This window comes from Glycine soja, chromosome 6 (genome assembly GCF_004193775.1).
Source record: "Glycine soja cultivar W05 chromosome 6, ASM419377v2, whole genome shotgun sequence".
NCBI classification, from domain to species: Eukaryota; Viridiplantae; Streptophyta; class Magnoliopsida; order Fabales; family Fabaceae; genus Glycine; species Glycine soja.
Window position 1 is genome coordinate 11,823,937 of NC_041007.1, and position 21,848 is coordinate 11,845,784.

At 32.4% G+C, this 21,848-nt stretch overlaps 4 protein-coding genes across 4 annotated transcripts; 1 reads left to right on the top strand and 3 right to left on the bottom strand.

The window, feature by feature from the left end:
* Positions 1-593: 593 nt before the first annotated feature.
* Positions 594-3,854, bottom strand: LOC114415701 (tRNA (guanine(26)-N(2)/guanine(27)-N(2))-dimethyltransferase). Its single transcript, XM_028380520.1, has 6 exons — positions 3,150-3,854; positions 2,439-2,639; positions 2,220-2,319; positions 1,574-1,774; positions 1,407-1,469; positions 594-922 (listed from the first exon to the last, which is right to left on the bottom strand). The coding sequence occupies exons 1-6, from the start codon at positions 3,761-3,763 to the stop codon at positions 803-805; spliced, it is 1,299 nt and encodes a 432-aa protein (XP_028236321.1). The 5' UTR covers positions 3,764-3,854; the 3' UTR covers positions 594-802.
* Positions 3,855-3,983: 129 nt separating this feature from the next.
* LOC114415699 lies at positions 3,984-9,311 on the top strand. Its single transcript, XM_028380519.1, has 9 exons — positions 3,984-4,143; positions 4,847-5,090; positions 5,622-5,798; positions 5,953-6,045; positions 6,598-6,780; positions 6,882-6,984; positions 7,068-7,250; positions 7,661-8,172; positions 8,260-9,311. Exons 2-9 carry the CDS (start codon positions 4,890-4,892, stop codon positions 8,971-8,973), a joined length of 2,166 nt encoding a protein of 721 aa, XP_028236320.1. The 5' UTR covers positions 3,984-4,143; positions 4,847-4,889; the 3' UTR covers positions 8,974-9,311.
* A 3,607-nt stretch (positions 9,312-12,918) lies between these two features.
* On the bottom strand, positions 12,919-14,864 carry LOC114415702 (40S ribosomal protein S26-1). The gene is made up of 5 exons (XM_028380521.1): positions 14,735-14,864; positions 14,544-14,636; positions 14,356-14,440; positions 14,124-14,257; positions 12,919-13,218 (listed from the first exon to the last, which is right to left on the bottom strand). Exons 1-5 carry the CDS (start codon positions 14,735-14,737, stop codon positions 13,144-13,146), a joined length of 390 nt encoding a protein of 129 aa, XP_028236322.1. The 5' UTR covers positions 14,738-14,864; the 3' UTR covers positions 12,919-13,143.
* A 1,038-nt stretch (positions 14,865-15,902) lies between these two features.
* LOC114415703 (superoxide dismutase [Mn], mitochondrial) lies at positions 15,903-20,002 on the bottom strand. Its single transcript, XM_028380522.1, has 6 exons — positions 19,617-20,002; positions 18,378-18,424; positions 18,169-18,294; positions 17,987-18,043; positions 16,515-16,592; positions 15,903-16,302 (listed from the first exon to the last, which is right to left on the bottom strand). The coding sequence occupies exons 1-6, from the start codon at positions 19,939-19,941 to the stop codon at positions 16,210-16,212; spliced, it is 726 nt and encodes a 241-aa protein (XP_028236323.1). The 5' UTR covers positions 19,942-20,002; the 3' UTR covers positions 15,903-16,209.
* Between the last annotated feature and the right edge of the window lie 1,846 nt (positions 20,003-21,848).

Genomic DNA, 21,848 nt, shown 5'->3' on the forward strand with positions numbered 1-21,848 from the left:
ACAAACAAGAAATCCAGAATGGCAATTTGATGTATACAATGCCATCAGTGCTTGCTGCAAAGGCAGAACACATTAACTCCAAATACATACATATAGACTGTTCATTTGTTTGGGAGGGGGCACCATAATAACCACATATGAACAAGGCCTCCACACACAATTAGGGATGTTCATAAACCAATGTAATTCGAAAAAATCGATTCAAAAACTGATAATCAAATAAATCGAAAATCAAACAAATAAAAAAACAATATTTTTTATTGGATCGGATTGGATTTTGGATTTGAATTTAAAGGATCAATCCAATCCAAAATGAACTTGTATAAATGTAATGTATTTATTCATAAATTTATAATATCATGCATATTTTTATTTTTTATATACTTGTAAAATTATCATATAACTTATAAAAAAATACATTTAGTTAAAAGATTTTTTTTTATTACTTATTAGAGTTAAGATGGGTAAATACACTATTATTAATTATATAGTGACATATAAATGAAATATTTAATATTTTAAATGATTTTTTGTTATATTTATTATATATCTTATTTCTTATTTAATATTTTCTAAAAAAATAAAAATAAAAATAAAATCAAAAACCAATCCAATACAAACAGCTTTAATATTATCAAATAACTATAAGGTCATATCCATAGTTCCTTATTAGGTTACAGATACAAAATTTAGCTATGACCTTTGCTTCTAACTCCTAATAAGCATTAACCAAGCATAGTTTGTTGTGACTGTACTATGCGTGCGTCGTTTTTACAGCTAGAGACATTTAGCCCTGAAATCATTAAGCGGCAGAAACCTGCAACTGCAATAGTTCTTTGGCAATCTTAATGCATTCTGTCATGGGGCAATTTGTCTTAATTGCATTTGTTTCTATGTGAGACCTGCTGGCAGCATAACCCTTCTGCAATATGGAAACATAGAAGCTAAGTAAATGTCTGATTTTTTCTAAAGCTTTATCTGGAATCAACATGAACAATCTATAGCCCATTATTTCATCTAATCAAACTGACAATTATTAACATGATACAGAATAAAAGACAACGCCTTTAGTTTTTTATTTTGGTACTGTACACCATGCATCAGGAAGTTGAATCAGCTTTAGTAAATTTGTAAAATTTTGAGCAAGAGGTGTTGTGCCATGTCATGTGAACAACTGAATGTTATACCATAAATGATTTCATGGCATAACATAGGAGTTTAATTTTTCATGTTTGAACTAATGACATATAAGTGAAAAGATGATCCAGACATCATTGATCAATGCAATTTTGCAAAAGATCTAAGTTATATTTGTTCCTAACAAAGATCTTCCAAATATATATAATCAATAAAGTACACAATTATGACTTATTCTTTTACCGTATTAAAGATATTTTGAAGAGTACCTGGTGCATGGCGCTCATCAAGGCCTTCAAAGGTGGAGAATTGATTTTTGCACGGCTTGCCATCTGTGGATAAATTATACAAAAAGCCCACCATAAGCCATTCTTCTAACCAGAGTAACTAACATTATTTTACAATGCAATAAAGAAGTCATTTAAAAAAGAAGCACCTCATCCAACTTGATATACCCAAATGGCAACTTGGGGTCACTTTCATCCACCATCAGTTTTATAAGCTTTTCGAGGCTGTCTTTACCGTCATCAACTATCCATTTCCACTGCTTGGCCAGATTTAACATGTTCGTAAGATATGCAGCATCATGAAGAGGTCCTGTCCAAAGAGGTCCTGAGACCACAAGGGAGTTTGAAACCTGAAAAATAAATGAAATGGAAAGTAATTTATGCATTCATTAACATTTTTCTGTAATTTGATCTCCGGGAAATTAAACCACACAATAAATAATGCTTTTAAGGTTTTCTTCGTTCAAGTTCCAAATGTCATCATTCATTAAAAGTTAAAACAAATGACAAAGAAAAAACAAGCGTGATGAATCCTAAAGGGTGGTTTTTTACATCTTTGTTACAATTACTAAGTAAAGGAAGATTTAGAAGGGAGAAGCAACAATTATACTTGGAACTGGTTATTTCTTATGCAGTAACTGTTTAAATAGCAGTTTAAGATTAAAAAAATAGAGATGCATAAAATATCATATTAATCCGAGAAGGATTGTCTAGCAATATTCCTTAACAACACAAGTTAAACTCACAAATAAGAACAAACCACAATGATGAAGTCTCAAACAAATATGTACAAACCTTAGGCGTACTGCAGGAGCAACTGATCTGGCCAAGTCGATCCCAAGAAAATTCATGGGAATTTCCACACTGGTGGCAGTAGCCAATATAACCATAATGCCTACAATAGTTATAAAAGTAATCAATACAAGAGTAACAACATAGCCATTAATCAAGAACAATCACTAAAAAAGAAAATGAAAACCAACAGGATGTAATACCAACAGTAAGATACATTACCTACTGTCATGAATCTTCCCACGATTCAATCTGAGCAAGACTCGAAAAACAGGTCCATGAAAAGCATAGTATGAAAACAAGGGAGTGATATGATACCCCAACAATGCAGCCTCCCTGGCAACCCCACCTATGAGCATTCGCAAACCAATCTCATTCGAATACGGCATAGGGCGCACATAAGCTCCATATGCAGCTAAAGAACTACATAAAAGTATAAAGTTAAACCAACCAGCAAATGGGGACCCCAAATCCATTGCAATGGAACATTATGCAATCACCTATTAACCATACACCACAACTGTGAGACACGGCACAAAACAACATCAAATTCATCAGCATCCCAAGTATCCCACCACCCAAGCATAGATAAATTTTAATGATTTTGGTTAAAATTAACTTTAAACTAATGTGATTTATATTTGAATATTTTTATTTTGAAAGCAACTTAGTAATACAACTCAGTATAAAATTTTCAATCTAAAAAGCTATTAAAGTTGTTTAACTCATTCAATTCTAAACTCAGAATCAATTCCTCAACTTGAAAACAAACACATGAACATTTACCAAAAATCACGATAATTGATATTTCAACATGATTCTAATCCAACTGAATCCAATCATGCACTACATTGAACTAGGAATCTCACATCAAACAACACAAATACATAAACATAAAACAGATAAGAAGTAAAAAAAATTAAAAAATCTTACTGATGAGGACGGTGGCCACCAGATGAGAAGCCATCAGTGGAAGTAACATAGAGCAAGCCACCCAATTTCAAAGTACAAATGGCAGACCTCAAGAAAGAGGAATCACTCCCAAAAGAATCAACATCAATAAAATCAAAGAAACTCTTCTGCAAATAATAATCCATCATAACCCTATTAGCTTCCAAATGAGTAACCACCCATCTCCCTTCCTCTTCCGCCGAAACCCGCATCAAATTCTCCACAATGGTGCTTCCATAGTCCTCGTTCCCATCATTCGCCGCCACAAAATCCGCCTCGGCCTCCGCCAAGTACCGTAGCGACCGAATTCCGCACCCACACAACGCGTCGAGAACACGCAACCTCCCATTCTCTTTCTTGTGCAGAGAAGCTGCCAAAACGCCGAGGTCTCTGCCGGTTGCGCTCTCTTGCCGGAAAAACGCGTCACCGGCGCAAAACTCCAAACCCCTTTCAATGTAGTAACTGCTCTCGCGGGGTTTCTGCGCAAAGACGGGAACTTTAGAACTAACACACTTAAATTTAGAAGAGGAGTTATGTGGAAAATAAGTGCAGGGTGACGAAAGGGTTTGAACAGCATTAGAGAGAGTAAATAACATTGCGACGGGAAAATATTATGTAACTGTCTAAGTGGCTTTAAGAGAAGTGATGGAAAAATTGAATACCCTGATAAATAATCCAAAGTGGGTCAATAACTGATATAGTCCAAGTCCAAGATGTGGTTTTCGAAGACTAGGTGGTTTTATTTTCTTTATTTAATAGTTCTTTTTTGTGTATACAAGGAACAGAGTTCATGCTTCCTTGCACAAAAGAGTTAGCAGTTTCCTTAGTGCTTTAATTGGTCTGAGTTTAGACATTGAGGCTCAGAGCTTGCAACCCAGTTGCATTGTGAAGCAAAAGCTAGAAACTTTCTGGAGTTTGTGTTGTAAATTTTTCTTTCCCGGAACTTTGTGGGAGAAATTCTGTCACCCCCAACAAAGTACTCTTTTTTTGAGTCATTGGTTTTTTTGTCCATAGTTGCTGAATGTACCTGTTTTGTCCTTGTTATTTGTGTGATTGAATTGTTGAATTTTCATTATTTGTGGCGTTAATTTTTTCTAGCCTTCCTTGGAATCTCAGTGTTGAATTCAATTTTTTGTGTGAATCTTGATGTCTGTGGTGTAGGTTTGTGAATTGAGATATGTTGTAACATCTAGTTTGATCATGCGACCAAACTTACCTAATGGGATGAAGCTTTGTTGTTGTTATTGTTGCTTATGATATACTAAACTCAAATGTTTATGAACTACTGATTTGATAGATTTGCATGGCCAGCTTTGAAGTTCCTGAAGTCTATTGGTTTAGATTTTCTATACAACAGAATCCAGTAAATATTAAAGTGCCTCTAAAGCAGTAGTTTATATACAAATGGTTTGAAAATTAGGCAAGGAAGCTAAAGCTAGATATTTCTTCAGTTAACAATTATTACCCTGCAATATTGGCTCATTTATTTTAAATATAACTGGACATTGATGTCCCATCTTTAATCCTAGGTTCACCTAAATGGAATTTTCCTATTTTTTCTGTTTTCACGAATGTTGTTCTCTTGTACTTAAAAAGATATTAGTGTTATGGTCTGTTTTGATTATTTACATGTGTGAATGAAGTTAACACTAAGATATCATGTTTGTGTTGTTTTCTAGGTGTTTTTTGCTTGCAGATGTTTAAGTTATAATATCTGCAACTATGGATAGTAAACGAGAAAATTTGTTATTATCCTCATTACCTAGACAACTGTTATCAATTGATGAAGAATTATGGCGGATGACCGAAGAGAGGATACAAGAGATACTATGGACAATTCAACCAAATGTATTATCTGAGATGAATAGAAAGAATGTTCTTAATTATGTTCAAAAGCTGATTGGAGATTACTATGATACAAAGGTTAGAATATTTTGATCTAATAATTATGTTTGCAATTTTTTATTGCTGGAGTTGGTTTACTACATATGGTATTTTATTTGTTTAATGAACTTGTTTTCTTGCCCTCATTGTTAGTCGGGTGTTCTTGTAGCGTTTGTTACTTTAAAGGATATATATATATATAATTAGATCCATTTTTATGTATGCTATAAATTTTTATTTATTTTTGTTTAGAAATGATTGGTAAATTTTTTTTTCCTTTTTTCTTATGATACTTTCCTTTTAAGAGCTGTTAGAACTCGAATGTGATTTTATTATTTATTTTACTGTCTTAACGTGATTTTATAATCATGTTGGTAACTCTTGTGTACTTCGATCATACCTTATATGTGCATGCTGACACCTTCGCCTATCAAATCCATCTTTTTCCACTTTTATATTTAGATGTCTAAAAAACATAAAAAAAAAATCATGCCATGGAAAACCAGTTTATCACTTGCAGGTCTTATAATCAATATAAATGAATGTTTTACCTTTGTGGATCTACGTCAGGTTTTTCCATTCGGTTCTTTTCCACTAAAAACTTATCTTCCTGATGGAGATATCGACTTGACGGTTATTAATCATGAAGACGAAGAGGAGAATTTGGCAAAAGAAATATGCACTATACTTGAATGTGCAAATGACCTTATATACCAAGTAAAAGACATAGAACATATACGTGCACAGGTTCATAAACAAAATTCTCTATTTTAACTGTTATAATTATCTTTTGATTATTATATTCTCTATTTTAACTGATTAGAAAGTAGTGCTTAATGTTTTTTTGGCAAAGAATATCTCTCATTAGACCTCCTTTTTACTTTTGGATGATGGATTGCAGGTTCAGGTTGTGAAATGCACAGTGAAAAATATACCAATTGACATTACTTTCAATCAGATGACTGGACTTTGTACTCTATGCTTTTTGGAGCAGGTATTTGATTTAATTAATATTTGTGTGTGTTTTTATTTCTATAAGCTTAAATATCACTCGTGGTACTTTATGTTTGCACAATTTATGTATGCTTAAAATTGATAGTTAAATGTATCTTTTATGTTGTTAGTCTTAGTTGCGATTGTGGGTATATGAAGTGTTAGAACTGTCATTTATAATATATATATATATATTGCTCTTTTTTGTGTTTCAAATGTCATGCTGACATTTTAGACTCATTTTCCTATTATGTTTTTATATATGTATATGCTTTGCTTCCCCTTATTTAGCTATGTTTCTAGGGTCCTGCAAAGCCAAAAATAATGTGAATGATTGTGAAGAGAAGAACAAAAAAAATTGTCTCGATTCAGTCAACTTGCTTTTTAGTGGCCTCAATGTTTAAGTTAATTATTCATTTAGCCACTTTCCATTTTCTTGATAAATGTTTGTTGTCAATTCTCTCTCTTCCCCTATAATTTATCTATTTATTATTGAAATCAATTTTTCTATTCAGGCTTTGCTAATTTTTTTTAATCAACAACAAATTTTTAGGTTGACCAACTTGCTGGAAAGAACCATATTTTCAAACGCAGTATTATCTTAATCAAGGCATGGTGTTGCTACGATAGTCGACTTCTTGGTTCACAGCATGGCTTGTTATCAACATACGCAACAGAAGTATTAGTCTTATATATTATCAATCGTTTTCATGCATCAGTGCGTGATCCTTTAGAGGTGAGTCAAGTCTTCCATCAATATTATTTGTTGCACCCTTTCAACATTTGTATTTAAATCAACTTGAAGAATTAAAGCAATGTATCGCTATTTACTAGCAGGTTCTATACATATTTTTTGACTACTACGGCACATTTGATTGGGAGCATAATTATATGAGTATATGGGGTCCAAAAGCCTTATCATCCCTTCCTGAAATTGTTGGTAAGTGTTATTTTGCAATGCATAAGCTATTGGATGTGTTTTCAATCTTCAGTCCTTGATGTATCCCAACTTGCTCATCACAGATAGACCAGAATGTGATCAGGATGAATTCTTGCTCCATAAAGAGTTTCTCATAAACTACAGGGATATTTTCTCTTCCAAAGCAAAGTCATCCGAGACTACGACCAATACATTTCCCGTTAAGCACATAAACATCTTGGATCCTCTAAGAAATGATAACAACCTTGGTCGCAGTGTCAACGAAGGTAATTTTGCCCACTAAAGCATAAATGGATTATGGTGAATATTTTGTGTACTTTAATTGCCTTATAGCTTTCATACTTCGTAATGATCAAAGGACTTGAGAAATTTATGTAGATCCTAGTCTTACCCAATGGAAAAGTTTTTATAGTGGGGAAGATGTTTATGCATGGTTAAGAACATCTACAAGTTCACTGCAACTTAACATATACGGGTGAAAAAAATGCATCAAGGCTTACTCAAATATCAATATATATATATACTCAATCCTAGTCTTACTTTCAAGTTTTATATATGATGCTAAAATAATTAGAAATTGTGATGTTTCATGACATTATTTCAAACTTGTAATGGTTACTTTTTAAAATGTGCAGTTCTCTTCCACTTATATACTTACCTTTTTACTTACCTGCAGCCAGTTTTCATCGAATAAGATTTGCTCTTTCCTACGGTGCTAAAAAGTTTAAGCAGATCTTCACGCTCGCAGGAGAAAACATGGGTGAGGCACTGGAGAAGTTTTTCTTCGACACTTTGCAAAGGAATGGGAAAGGAGAAAGGGCAGATGTAGATGTTCCTGTTTCTCCATTTGGTACTGGAAGATATGAAAAGTCTGTCCTCGATGGAGATTGTGATAGTTACTATGGTGGCTCACAATATGCTCAACAATATCCTAATTATGCCATGCCAACAACAACTATACATTCCAATTCTCCATCATCACCTTCTCAGGACGATATCCTTGCACTATCTACACAACAAAATTGGAGTGAAGGTGATCTCCTTGCATTATCAACACAACAAAACTGGAGTATGTATTATCAAAGCGTTTACAATGGATATATCCCAGGACAAACACTTTTTCATCCAACTTACAACTTTGAAGAAGGAGGAAGATCACGAGGAACAGGCACATATATACCTGACTTGGTATATTGTCTTTCTTATCAAACTTTATCTATTTACTTATATTGTGATAACACACTGTGTCATCCTGAAAATGGTTGCATCTTGCAGAATTATAATTGCTACTGGGATATACGTGCAAAGGTGAACAGGCCAAGGAGATTTCCTTCTGCAAAGCACAATGCATTGCTCAAATCATGTCCCAAAAGGAAAGAAGCGGAGGAGGTTCATTTTGAGACAAACATGAATGATAATTCAAAACCGTTTGAGCTTTCAAATGAAGACTTCCCCCTTATTCTAGGCATTCGCAAGGCTACATCGCCAACACAAGCACAGGAGTCAGCTCCATTTGCAAATGTTCATTCTGAGACAAACAAGGATGGTGGTAACTCAAGGTTCTATGAGCCCTCAAATGAAACACATGCCAAAGAGCCTGCTCTGCTGGCAAAGGTTCTTTCTAAGACAGACAAGCATAGTAATCCGTGGTCGTTTGAGCTTGTAAAGGAAGATTTTCCTCTTCTTCCAAAGGTTTGTTCTGAGCCACGCATGGATGATAATTCAAAGTCTTTTGATCTCTCAAAGAAAGATTTTCCCCCTCTTCAACGCAGTCACAAGATTGTTCCATCAAAGTCTAATCAGCCAACTAAGTATGAGAAAATTTCATCATCCTCTAAAGAGTCTAAATTGAAAAATGTTGAGTTTGGAACTCATAAGCTTTCACAATCACTGGCAGAACAAAGTATGTCAACAAAGGGTGAGAAAGAAATTTCTGGTGTTTCATCATCCCAGGAAACTAAGCTGGTAGTTCCAAAGGTGGCATTGTAGGGTAAAAAGGAATCTCTCGAGAGGAATGAGAAGATGGATTGACCTTTGACAATGTTAACTTTTGATATTTTGTATGATATTAAGGACACAGAGTTCTAGTGTGTTGCTTTGTTCTCGATGGTTTCATCTTCCCATCTAGTAACTTGAAATAATAGTTAAATGCTTTTTTCCTTTTCCTTTTTAGATGTGAAAGAAAACTAGGGTGAAAATAGATTGTATAGTCTCAAACTTCATTGGAAAAAGCAATTGGTAGGGATGTTAACCAACTTTGTTTTGCTTTGATTGAAATTACTTATCATTACTCTTAGGGACAAATGACATCTTTGTGATCCGATGAACTTGTACAAAATAAGTTAAATAAATCTTTTGGATTTTTATAGGCTAGTTTTTATTTTGGGTAGTTGGAGAAGAACACTATATCTATTAGTAATAAATAATGAAACAAAATAGAATGGAGTCACTGGACATAATGAGGTGATATGGAATAGATTGTAATGGAAAAATGTTATTTATTTTTTGGATATTTTGTAATGGAATCATTTTCAAAAAGGACATAACGAAATAAGTTATAATTATGTAATTTCTATATTATCTTTACTTTAAAATATTTTTATGTTTTATTTATTTTATATTCTTAATTTTAAAAAATCAAAGAAATTGCATTTTGTAAGATAATAATTTAAAAATATATATATTTTACAACCAAAAAAATGCTTACAGAAAAATTGACAGTTTTGTAACAATTTTTTTTTTTGATAAATTTCTTCGATAATATTTTGAAAGAAAAAACTTCAGTTTAATTTCATTCTTAATTAAAATTATTTTTAAAAATCTATTAGAGTAAGCATTTAAACTTGCTTGTAAAAAAAAGGTATTTAAACTTCAATATTTACACTGACAAGATATATTTGACAACAACTCTTATTATATATTTAAAACTGAATTTTAAAAAAAAATCATTCTTTGACCACCTTCTGATGGTTGATATTTCTGATTTTTTTATGGTAATACATGAGACAACAATAATCATCAATAGTTCAATACTTAAGTAGGTTTATACGTTCAACACAATCCATGTCCTCCAAAATGCAAAAACACTGAGAAGTTGAAGCCCAAAAACCCATGTTCCAAAATGCATACACACAACTCAAGAATTGATGTGCCAAATTAGAAGTCAATCCCGAAAGTTACTCCAACAAAAATTAAGCAAATTGCAATTGCCACACGAAAAATCAAACCAAAGGAAGAAGTAAGGCACTTAACTTGCAATAGGAAGATTAATGAGGCAAAGAAGCAAACTAGTGAAGATGGATCAACGAACTAAGGCACACAAAGAAAGAATGCACCAGAAAAAAATGGGAGGTGTCACTCTAAAGAGGCTTGTGTTTAGGGTAAAATTAGTAAGAATGTCATAGTCATTTCATCATGTTAGGTGCACTTGAAATTGAGACAAGAAAAATATAGTTAAACAATGAAATAGAATGAATCATGCCTATCCTCTTCCTTCATGTTTTATCTTAATTTTTACAAACCAAACAATTGAATAATTTCTTTTTTCACTCCCTCTCCCTCCATCCTGCCCAATACCATCAATCCAAATGTAGTCTATATATAAAATCTTAACTTTTGGTCTCTTTTACAAAACTAACATTATATTTTTCATCCTTGTTAGATTAATGTTAAATAGATGTTGAGATGTGCATTAGAAATCTAACATGAAATGAGTTTCTAAAATGAGTCATGTTTTAATCCTTATATGAATTAACATTATGTTTTAGTCCCTATATAAAATCAATATAAATGTTAATCTCTATATTAATTAACATTATATTTTAGTTTCTATATAAAAATTATTTGATTGTTGATCATGTACTCTTTAAATTGTATATGTCATATCACAAACACGGACAATATTTTAGAAAGAAATAATTTAATAAAATATATAAATATAAATTTTTAAGGATCATCATTATTTTCTAATATAAGAATAAAAACATTCAAACTTATAAATACAAAGAATCCAACCAAGTGATTTGATACAAATGATTAATGTGCTAAAATTAAGATTAAATCGTTCAAATACTATGAGTTCAATCCTTAGCGGAAATAATTCTTGTCTATACTTTACTAATCTCGCAATTGAATTCCAGATTAGTCAAAGTCTCTTTTTCCTGATGAACTGGAGAGTTATGACCAAAAATACATACAAAGAATTCTTATGGTAATTAATTTGTTTTACTTATTCGATTGGAACTAACAATTATGAGAAATGATGAGATTTACTAGGGTTTTTGAGAAGGAGGACACAAGTTAAGTGCTTTCTAGTCAAGAGGAAGACTCTTAATCAGAGTACAAAAAAGGTTAAGAAAGAGGAGTTGGGTGTTGGTATAGAGGTTTGAAAAAGGTTAGTTTCTATGTGGTGGAGTCTAAACTTTCAATGAGTTGAGCAAGAATGGAAAAATCCAAACTATTGATATGCAAGGCAAATATTTCCAAGTGTTTAGAAGTCAGGAGGATTACAAATTTGGATTGTTAAAAAAGCCTTAAATGGTGACAGACCACTACCTCATTGTAGGTAGTTCAACGTTGGCATCCTCTTTTTTATGAATGCAAAGGAATCAAGAAGGGTTGCAATATAAATTTGAATTCAAAGGCTACTTATTGAGCTTTATAAAGAGGGATTAGTATGACCCTTGGAAATTTTATGAAAATTGATTTTTGGCTTCCATTCAGTCTCGTAGCAAATTGCTCAGATTTGCATTGAATTGGATCTAGATAAACCTTTGGTGACTTATAGTGGTATGAGGTTATTCTTTGTACCTTGGATATAAGGGTTTGCATGTTATATGTTTCCAGTGTGGTCGGTTTGGTCACAAAAAGGATTAGGACACTGAGTTCATGAGAAACACTGGTAAATGAGCAAGGAGGGACCAACCAGGTATAACTGAGTTGATTGCATTGAATCTCTAATAAAAACAGAAAAAAAATATTGAGTCCTTGTTATTTTGTTTTAATCCTTGTTTTTGGGTCACTAATTAATTTAAAATTCTTTTTTCACACTTTTTCTATTTGAAAAACCTTCTTGCCTATTTTATCACTCACACACCCAATTAAATAAAAATAGACTAACTTTTTTTAATATGATAAGTTCTTAGAAACAAAAGGTTAAATATAAATAAACACGTCTTTTTAGGTCATTTAACATTTATTAGGTAGCTTATTTGATCTTACATTCTTACACACATTGGCATCATGATGTTGGCTCAAGGCAACGAAGAAAGGTTTTTGTTACTCTGCATTGTTGGATATCCCAATGCTTGCTTGGGGCCTGTCTAAAGTTGTTTGCAGTTCTTGTGTAGGTAAGGAGAGCAGAAGAGGATTGTTACTTGTGAGACAGGACATTATAATCTGGTGAGAAGGGAGTCACGACAGAAGAATGGCTACAAAAATCATGTCACCGGCAAATTATATTACGTAGTTACTAGAAGTGTACTAAGCCGTAAATTATATTACGTAGTTACTAAAAGTGTACTAGGCCAGGAGGATTGTCCAATTCTTATAAGGAGTATTTTGGTTGTATTACCAATCAACGTGAGATCTTAACGTGAAGTAACCATCAACTTTTGAAACTTTATAAGACGCCGTAGCATCATTTCCTAGTTGTCCCTAGTATTAGTTTAGGTTCACATTAAGCTCAGAAAACAAAATCTAATCACATTTTGATTCAATAGAACCATCAAGTAATATCAGATTACCTACTATAAAACAACCAATTCTTTGCAATTTGCATTTTGTTGAGGTAAAAGTGTTTCAAAATAGATTAAAATAAACCAATTACATTCTATTTTAACATAGCAGACTTTATTTTGAAAGTCGCGTTAGAAAGCAAAAATCAAAACTTACTACCACCACAAACAAACTGAGTAATGAGTATGGCACAACTGAGGTACTTCAAAACGCTAAAATATATCAATAATATATCAGGTTTCATTCTCCTCAAAACCATCAAATAATAATAGAAAATTTTCTCCGAGGACTAAAGCAAACAACTAGAAGAAAATATAATATCCCTACACAAAACTGAAATTTAAAAAATAAACAGCAAATGGAGTATAAGTTTGTAACATAAAACTGAACCAACAAGCCCCAAAAAACTTTGGAATTTGTTTTTTAAGTTCGGGCAGGAGCTCCTACTCCAGCAGGACGTGGGGCTTGACCAGGCTGACCAGGCCTTGGTGCATCATCCTGGCAAAGAGATCAATAAACTCATCAAACAAGAGCAGGTGTTACATAAAACAATTTTATATGCAGATAATCAGAGTCTATCCCCACAAATATAGCAATCTCCTAATTCAAACTAAAATGTTAAATGAATTCCCTTAGTACATTCAAAAGGAACAATAACTTTTCTATCTTTCTTTAACCATTAACCAACTGATTGAAATATCAATTTTTCATCAAGATAGCAAAAGCAAATACAAGTTTGTATAGAATTCCGAATCATACAACTCAATTGTAAGAATAGAAAAAGGCACGATTTTAATACGTTAAATTCCAATCTCAGATCTTTCCATCCACTATATCAAGAATAAACCACAAATTTCATCCCCCAAGTATTACCTTCGCTTAGTAGCCCCTTGAGTAATAAAATTATTCGAGTAATCCATGAGGGCCTAAAATATTAAATATCCAACTTCTAGACCTTAAAAATGTATTTTAGTAAAGTTCAGGAACCAATATGTAGGGGGGGTTTATAATATTTGAGGACTACTTAACATGGTTTCTAATGCTTTTCTAGGACCAATTAGATAGTGATTTTTACTTAAAGAACCACTTATGAGAGAGGGTAATAGTTCAAGGATGAAATTGATTGTTTACTCCAATATCAACGGTGAATGGTCATCATTTAGTGGGGGATAAGAGACTCAACTCCTCCATCAAGGAACAACAAAGGCAAGACAGTGTTTCATTACAAAAAATGTTTCGTGGGCATCAATATCAAAGTAATGGCACAAAGGGGACTCACCTGTACACAAAAACCAAGTTGTCTCCTTTGATTTTGATTTTTTTTAAGATTCATGTGTACAAAAAAAATATAAAAATATAGAAGTGAAAGATTCAGATAATAAGATTGAATCCAATAAATATACCCTGCGTCTGATAAATCGCTGTGGAGGCTCACGCTTTCTCCTATCAGTGCGGGATCGAACCCTCACAACATGAGAGTGGATAGCACAGGAAACACAATACTGCATCTTCACATAAAGCTTCGGAAGCGTGTATTCTACAAATTAACAAATTCAAAAAACAAAATAAATAGGACGTGGAATTCTCCTGCAACAAAAAAACAGAAAAAAGAAAGGTAAAGAAGAAGAAAATTACGTTCATAGACACAAGCCTCCTGAACATCTCTGACTGCAGCCTGTTCAACAATGTTCCTCACCAGAAACCTCTTGATAGCCTTGTCCTGTTATTATTATTTTATTTTTTTACAAATCGCAAAAAAAAATTAATTGAATTGCCGCAGAAAAAAAAATTTGAACGTTTAAGAAAGTGAAATAAGAACGAACCTTAGGACAGCATTTGCCGCAGTTGGAGCATCGAATGAACTTGACGTGGCCACGGCCGTGTTTGTTGCGACCTCCATTCCTGCGCTTAAAAGTCTGCAGACAAAAACAACAAGAAGATATGAGATGATGAAGAAGAAGAAGTTTGTGAAAAAAGAAAAAAAACGAAGGAACAATGGCGATAGATCTTCTACCATGGTGACGAACGAAACTCTCTATCTAGGGTTTCTGAATTCTGAAGACCTTCGTTTTAATAGCGACCAAAACCCGATTTCAAAACAGTTTTTACTAGGGCCAGGCTCACTCGATTAGCCCAATGCATAAGTTGACGTCGCCATTTGCTATATACACTCTCCCCTTTCCCTATTTCTTTCCCCAAAAAAAAAAAAAAAAAGAATGGAGGAATGTAAATATTTATTTTTGTGCTGCTATTATTTTTTTTATAATTAATAAAGTTATAAATTAAATGAAAATTTTAATATTACATATATTTTTTATATTCATATTACAAATATTATCAAGAAAATAATATTAATAAATATATACATTTTTCTATATAATATAAATATATTGGATATGATATAATTATATTACAAGAAGGTTATATAAATATATAATAATATAAATTTTAGTAACTAAATATATAATAAATTTTTACTTTAAATAAAATTTTCCTATATAATATAATATATTATTTTGTAATGTAATATGACTATAGTAAATTATTATTAATAATACTAATACTGGATTCTAAAGTGTCAAAATCACTTTAAAATTTTAAATGTAGTTAATTATGATTAATATCATGATAATCATTATAAACTATTTTATTGTAAAATATGTAGAGCATTTTACTGTCTGTTTCACAACACAGTCTAAGTTCCAATTAATTAAATTTGGTTCGGACTAAGGTAATTTTAACCTGATAGTTTGATTTCTAATTTTTATTGTTTGGTCCCCTTCCTCTTTGACTGTCCAATCATATCTCTATCATGTCCAAGGTTAAGGATCTTTTATTTTAAAACTTTATCCTCTTTATAGAATACAGATTCGTTCTTATTTTTGCAACTATTTTTAATATATAGAATATAACTTCTTTTTTTATCTAAAACAAAAACTACCTAAAGTTACCTTAACGTGGAACCAAGTATAAATTGACCTACATTTCCGTTAATTGGTATGTCAACATGATTTTGAAGAATCTAACAAGAAACCAAACACACTAAATAGTTTGTTGTCCTAAATTTGGATTAATTTATTTTTGAAAAACTAATTATTCTATATTCTAGGTTCTAAAGATTTCTTTTAAAAATAATTTTCCCCATAAATAGTCCCGAGTAAATATGCGATAACAACTCCGACTTCATCCAAAATGATGCTATATTGGGCTTGAACTTCAGAATTCTACAACTTATTCGAGTAAAAGGATCACACTCTAGAAGCAAAAGATATACATCACTGGAAAGGTATAGTATCTTAACAGGGCATCAAAAAATCCATAAGACATGACCAACTTGGTACAAGAAATGCAGCCATATAATATGCTCGAGGTTCTTCAGTACAACTACATAAAATAGTGCTATCTATTACATCATATCATTTTATTCCACATCTCTTACCGTGCTGCAAATCTGTCATCTCAATTGCTATATCAAGTAGCTCCTTCAGACTAAGAGCTCTCTTTCTCATACACTTCACTGGCATATTTCCAATTAATAACTTTCCAAATGTTCTTAAGATAGTCTGGTCTAACATTCTTGTACTGCAATAAGAAAAACAAGCATTACATCAAAAATTATTTTGACAACAGATGTGCATCTACGAATCTAAGAAATTGTGTTGTGTGTTCCCTTTCTTTCTTATTGCCAAATAATAGCACGATGAGTTTCAACATATGATGTAAGTAATGACATGAGACAAATTTATTTTCAAAACCACACTGACACTAATGGATCACCAAGTTAAAAATTTTACCTGTAAGTAGTACGCATGCTCCCAAACATCAATACCAATCAATGGAACCAAATTTGGTCCCTTAGTAACCAGTGGGTCCTGCAAATAAAACGTTCAAAATTATATCTGAAAAATAACAAAGCATAAACATGATTCACTAAAGCTCAAAAAAATGAGCATGAGGATTGAGAAAAGATGAAAAACTTTAAGAAGTTCCTTCTCTTCTCTCCAGTTTCCATTATATAGCAATATTTCTATATCAAGAACACCATTAACATTTGTAGAAGTCCTCCACATTCCAACAATCTCACTAATTTTAAATGGGTCCCTACACTTTATTTATTAAAAAAAATGGAATTGAGTCCTGGTAAGTTTATAAATTTGTAATCAACTCCCTGTAATCATTAACCACTATAACTTCATTAAAACTGAACCAACATCACTAAAACTTCTCTTACCAGATCTAGAAGAAAAGGAACACGGACCAAATAGCTTCTGTGTCATTCCACTATAAGCTTGCAATGGATTCAGAGGGTAGAGATTAAACAAAGTTAGAGAGAAAAGGTTCACCTGAGGTCTCTTGGTGTTTTGGTGGTTGGGTCTAGACCTATAAAGTGAGTGTAGTGGCTGAAGAGCCAGATCATAAAAGCATAAAATGGAAGACATAAAGACAGAGTGAATCAATAGTTCAGAGAGATGAAGCAGAGAAAAACTAATTAGCTATGTGGCAGGTGGCAGGTGGCAGGTGGCAACAGGTCCTCCTGTGGTTAGACTTGATGTAAAAAAAGATGAGAACTTGAGAGATTGCTCTGTCTTAGCAATTAGATTGAGAGAAAATGAACATAAAGAAGAGACCCCAAAAAACAAAATGGTGGCAGGAAAATAAATACCGTTGGTGTACACAGGCACAAATAGTTTGATATGCATACAATACATTTTGCCCAGCAGGCAAAATGTTCTTAACGAGATATAAGAATTTATGGTGCTAGGTTAGGACTTGACACTAAATTTAATAAAGGACCCAATTCCAAATAAGAAAAAAGCATAGCAGCCAAACTAAAAAGGTGAGCAAACCTGTAGGGACTAAATATGTATTTATACCTATAAATAAACTAAGAAGCCCAAAAGTCAAACCCAGTTTACAGAGCGATATTACAATAATAAAGCACTGTTTAGAGCATAACCTACTTTGAAATGTCAATTGAATTAACTAAAAAAGCCTGAGAAGCAATACATACTTGATTGTTGAATCTCATTGATTTAACATAAGGAATATAGACTACTCATAATGGCAATATACCGTAAAAGGATCTTGAATAGTGAGACAATATACAACAGAAATACATAAAGCCAGAAATGGAGGCCAAACCAAAACAAAGAGACTACTTTCATTTACTAACATTTTTTTTAATATGCTATTGCTGATCTATGTAGCCTCCTGGCATCATATGGAAACGGGGGAGGGGCAATGGAAGGTGGAACAGGTAGTTTACCTGGTTGGCAGTGGTTTCAACTACAAGCCTCTTCAACTCTTTGTCCAGACCAAGCCACTGGCAAAGCAGTACAAATTAGGTAAAAAGAAAAAGTGCATTTCAAATAACGCCCAAGACATTAAGCTCTAATGATATGCAAGGATAGAAGATATGCTAGGAAACTTAGAATTTGCACAACTCACCACCCATCCAGACCCCTGTAGTGCAGCACCTTCTGCGTTAACTTTTTGTATTAATGCTTCAAAAGAACCAAAATGTGTGTCAATAGCCCATCCCAGTGAACCCTTGGGTGGTTCACCACCTCCTTCCTGCACATGGGTGAAGAACTAGGTAAAAGAACCGCCAAAGACAAGAGACTTCTCATAAAACAAGATCAAGGTAAAAAACTTACACGAACAGGAGCTAGATTTTTCCAGAAAATAGAATGGTTGACATGACCTGCAATAAACATTATTGGTTGTACATGAACTAAATTAAGCAATTTTAAAAATCATGGAAAATATATCCTTGCTTCATCAGTAAAAAGTTTGTTTGATTCATTTTAAAACCAGGCATCATTTCTCACAAGGGGTAAATATGAAAAGAAAAAAAAACGATGAAGGTCCTGCTTGGATAAACTTCTCCATAAGCACTTAAAAGAGAGAGAAAATAAGAAGGTAAAGGCCCTGTTTGGATAAGTTTTTTCATAACTACTTCCAAGAAAAGAAAATAAGAAGGTAAAATGAAATAAACTTCTCCCATAAGCTAAACTCAGCTTATGCATAATCAGCTTACGGGAGAAGCTTCTCCTATAAATGCTAATGGAAAAACTTATCCAAACAGGGCCAGAATGAGTTGGGTTTCTCCCATAAGTCAAAATCAACTTATGTACCTAAACTTTTGGAGAAGTTAGATGAGAGAGAGAGAACTTCCACAAAAGTTAAGAGCATAATTAACTTATGGAAGAAGCTCAAATCATTTTACTTTTATATTTTCCTTCTATAAATGTTTATAAAGAAGTTTATTCAAACAAGACTATATAAAAACTTCCAGATTACACTATAACAATCCATCCCACTGTTCATTCGCATCAACCAATCCATCCTACTGTGGAAAAATTTGACACACACACAAGTACTGGTATTGGGTACAATACGGATAGCTGTCCACTTTAAAATTTAAGTTCATTCAAGTCTGGATACAACACGAATTTGTTGACAATTCTAAGTAACCGAGATATAAGGTGGGTTGGATGGTTAAGGGAGAATGAGAAGAGGGGAAGGTCGCATGGGTTCAATCTCTCCTGCTAACAAAACTAACATTTTAACAAGTAACAACTAACCTTTTGCCAATAAAAAAAAAAAAAGTAACCGTGCATCAGCGCCTAACATACAATTCAATATATTACTTTCAGTAATTATTACCAGCATGACAGCAATGTATAAAGCAAATCTCCAATCCCTAGCTTCTATTTTATCTCATTTATTATATCAACAAAGGTCAACTAACTTCTAATCCACAACAACCTAAACCAATTGACAATTAATTATTCACGAATCGATCAATTTTCAGCCGCCGTAATTTATCATCTAATAAACCTTTAAAAAAAAGAAACAAAATCGAAAAAAGAAAAAGAAAAAGGGAATCGAACCTCCGCCGTTGAACTTGATGGCGCCCTGGAGCTTAACGACGGCGGAGGAATCTTTCTTGGCGATGGCGTCTTGGAGCTGCTCGAGGGCCTTGTTGTAGTTGGTGATGTAAGTCTGGTGGTGCTTCTGGTGGTGCAGCTGCATGATGTCGCCGCTGATGGCTGGCTCCAGTGCGCCATAGTCGTAATCCAGATCGGGTAGCGTGTACACGTGCAACCCGCGTGAATGAGTAGCCGCTGCGGTTATGCCAACTCCGATTATGGGCTTCGCGTCGTTGCGGAGCACGGTGGCTAGGGTTTTTCTGGTCAACAGAGCTCGCGCGGCCATCGCCTTCTACAATGCAACAACGCTGGAGTGGATTCGATGATGATAGAAGACTGGAGCTGAGTGGATTTATAAATGAAATATTTTACTGCAAAGTACCACACTATACATAAAATAAATAATAATGATAATTTTGTTTCTGTCTATAAATAAATATTAATCAATTTAATTTTAATAGATGTTAAAGAAAGTAACTCGATGTGAAAAATTAAAGTATGTACCACAGAATAATCAACCACTGTCCACTGCTTACTAATCAAAACTATTTCTTTTTAAAATTAAATAAACTTAGTTTACATTTTAATCATACAGTGATTGAAAAATAGAGTGTATTATAGAGCGCAGTCTATGTGGAAGATTGTTACTTGAACCAGTGAGTATCACTGTGAGCCTTATTCCGCTGCGTCTATTATTATTTTATTCAGGAAACACGAGTTAAGCAGGTAAATAATATAATTAGTAATTAATTAATCTTAATACTTTCAATGATCAGGGTGGTCTGGTATGTCTTTACAATCAACTTCAACAAAAACCAATTTCAAGGTGAAAGTTCTGTTATGGTGGTACCCCCTTAGAAAAACTTCTATTGTTATCAAGTTTTGCCCCATTTATATCTGATTGAAAAATGCAACTTTGATTTAAAAATACTCTTACAATAAAAAAGCGAATTAGCTAACTCGTTAGTGTCTATTAATCGCTAATTATTACATATAACGACAAATATTTTAAAATAATTTTATTTTATCTTCCTTTTTTTACGAATTTATTAAATCTTCCTCAAACATCATTTTCATAATAATTATAGTTGAATAATAAATTATTAAATGAAAAGTAGATATATCTACTACTTCTCTAAAAAATATATAACACTTTTTATTCAATAATTAATAAAATTATTAAAATAAATTAATTAGGATTTATATTATTCATTTTATTTACTTAAAATAATTAATAAAATAACAATAACAGCTTATTGCATTGTATACTCTTTATAAAGGTATGGTTAGGCCCAATAGAGGTTGTGGTTATTCTTCATGTACCCAACAATTTTATATATTTTTTTTAAAATTAAACTTTATCATTTTTCACTTCTTCCTTAATATTAATCCATAATCTGAATGAGCCATGACGATTGTCAATTCATATGATTTCATATAAATTGTTAAAAATATATTTTATGAATTTTTGTGTTATTAGCACGATGCTCTACCTAATTGAGCTAATAAACTAATTATGTTAAAAAATAATTAATGATTATATATATAACACTAAAATTTGTAATATATATTTAATACACATCTTAGTTTACATAATAAATTTTATACCAATTAATTTTAATTTGATAATGTATTTTTTTTACATATATAAATTTTTATTAAATCTATATCTAAACTTATATTTAAAATTTATATATGTAAAAAAATATTGTTAGATCAAAATTAATTGTTACAAAATTTATTATCTAAACTTATGTGTGTATTAAATATACATTAGAAATTTTAATGATATATATATCAACGTTGATTATTTTTTAACATAATTAACCTATTAACTCACTTAGTTAGAGTGTAATTCGTAAAAGGTTTATAGATTGATAATCCGTAATATGTAAGCCGGCTATGGATCATCTGTATGAGGCTTACGAATTGATACAGATTATCAATTCATTTGGGTTATATGTAAGGATATTTTTTATTTTTTCCTCTTATTATTGGGTGTATTCGAAAAAATGTTGAATGCAGGAAGAAAATCCCTAGAGTTAGGCCTAAAACATAAAAATAAGCCCAAGCTTTTCTCAAGAACCCAATCTACTGCTGCAATCTGGAGAAATCTCAGAGAGATTCCAACAACAAATTGGACCCAGAACTTTCAGCTTATAAGATATTTGATGAGCCTTCATCAGGTTCTAT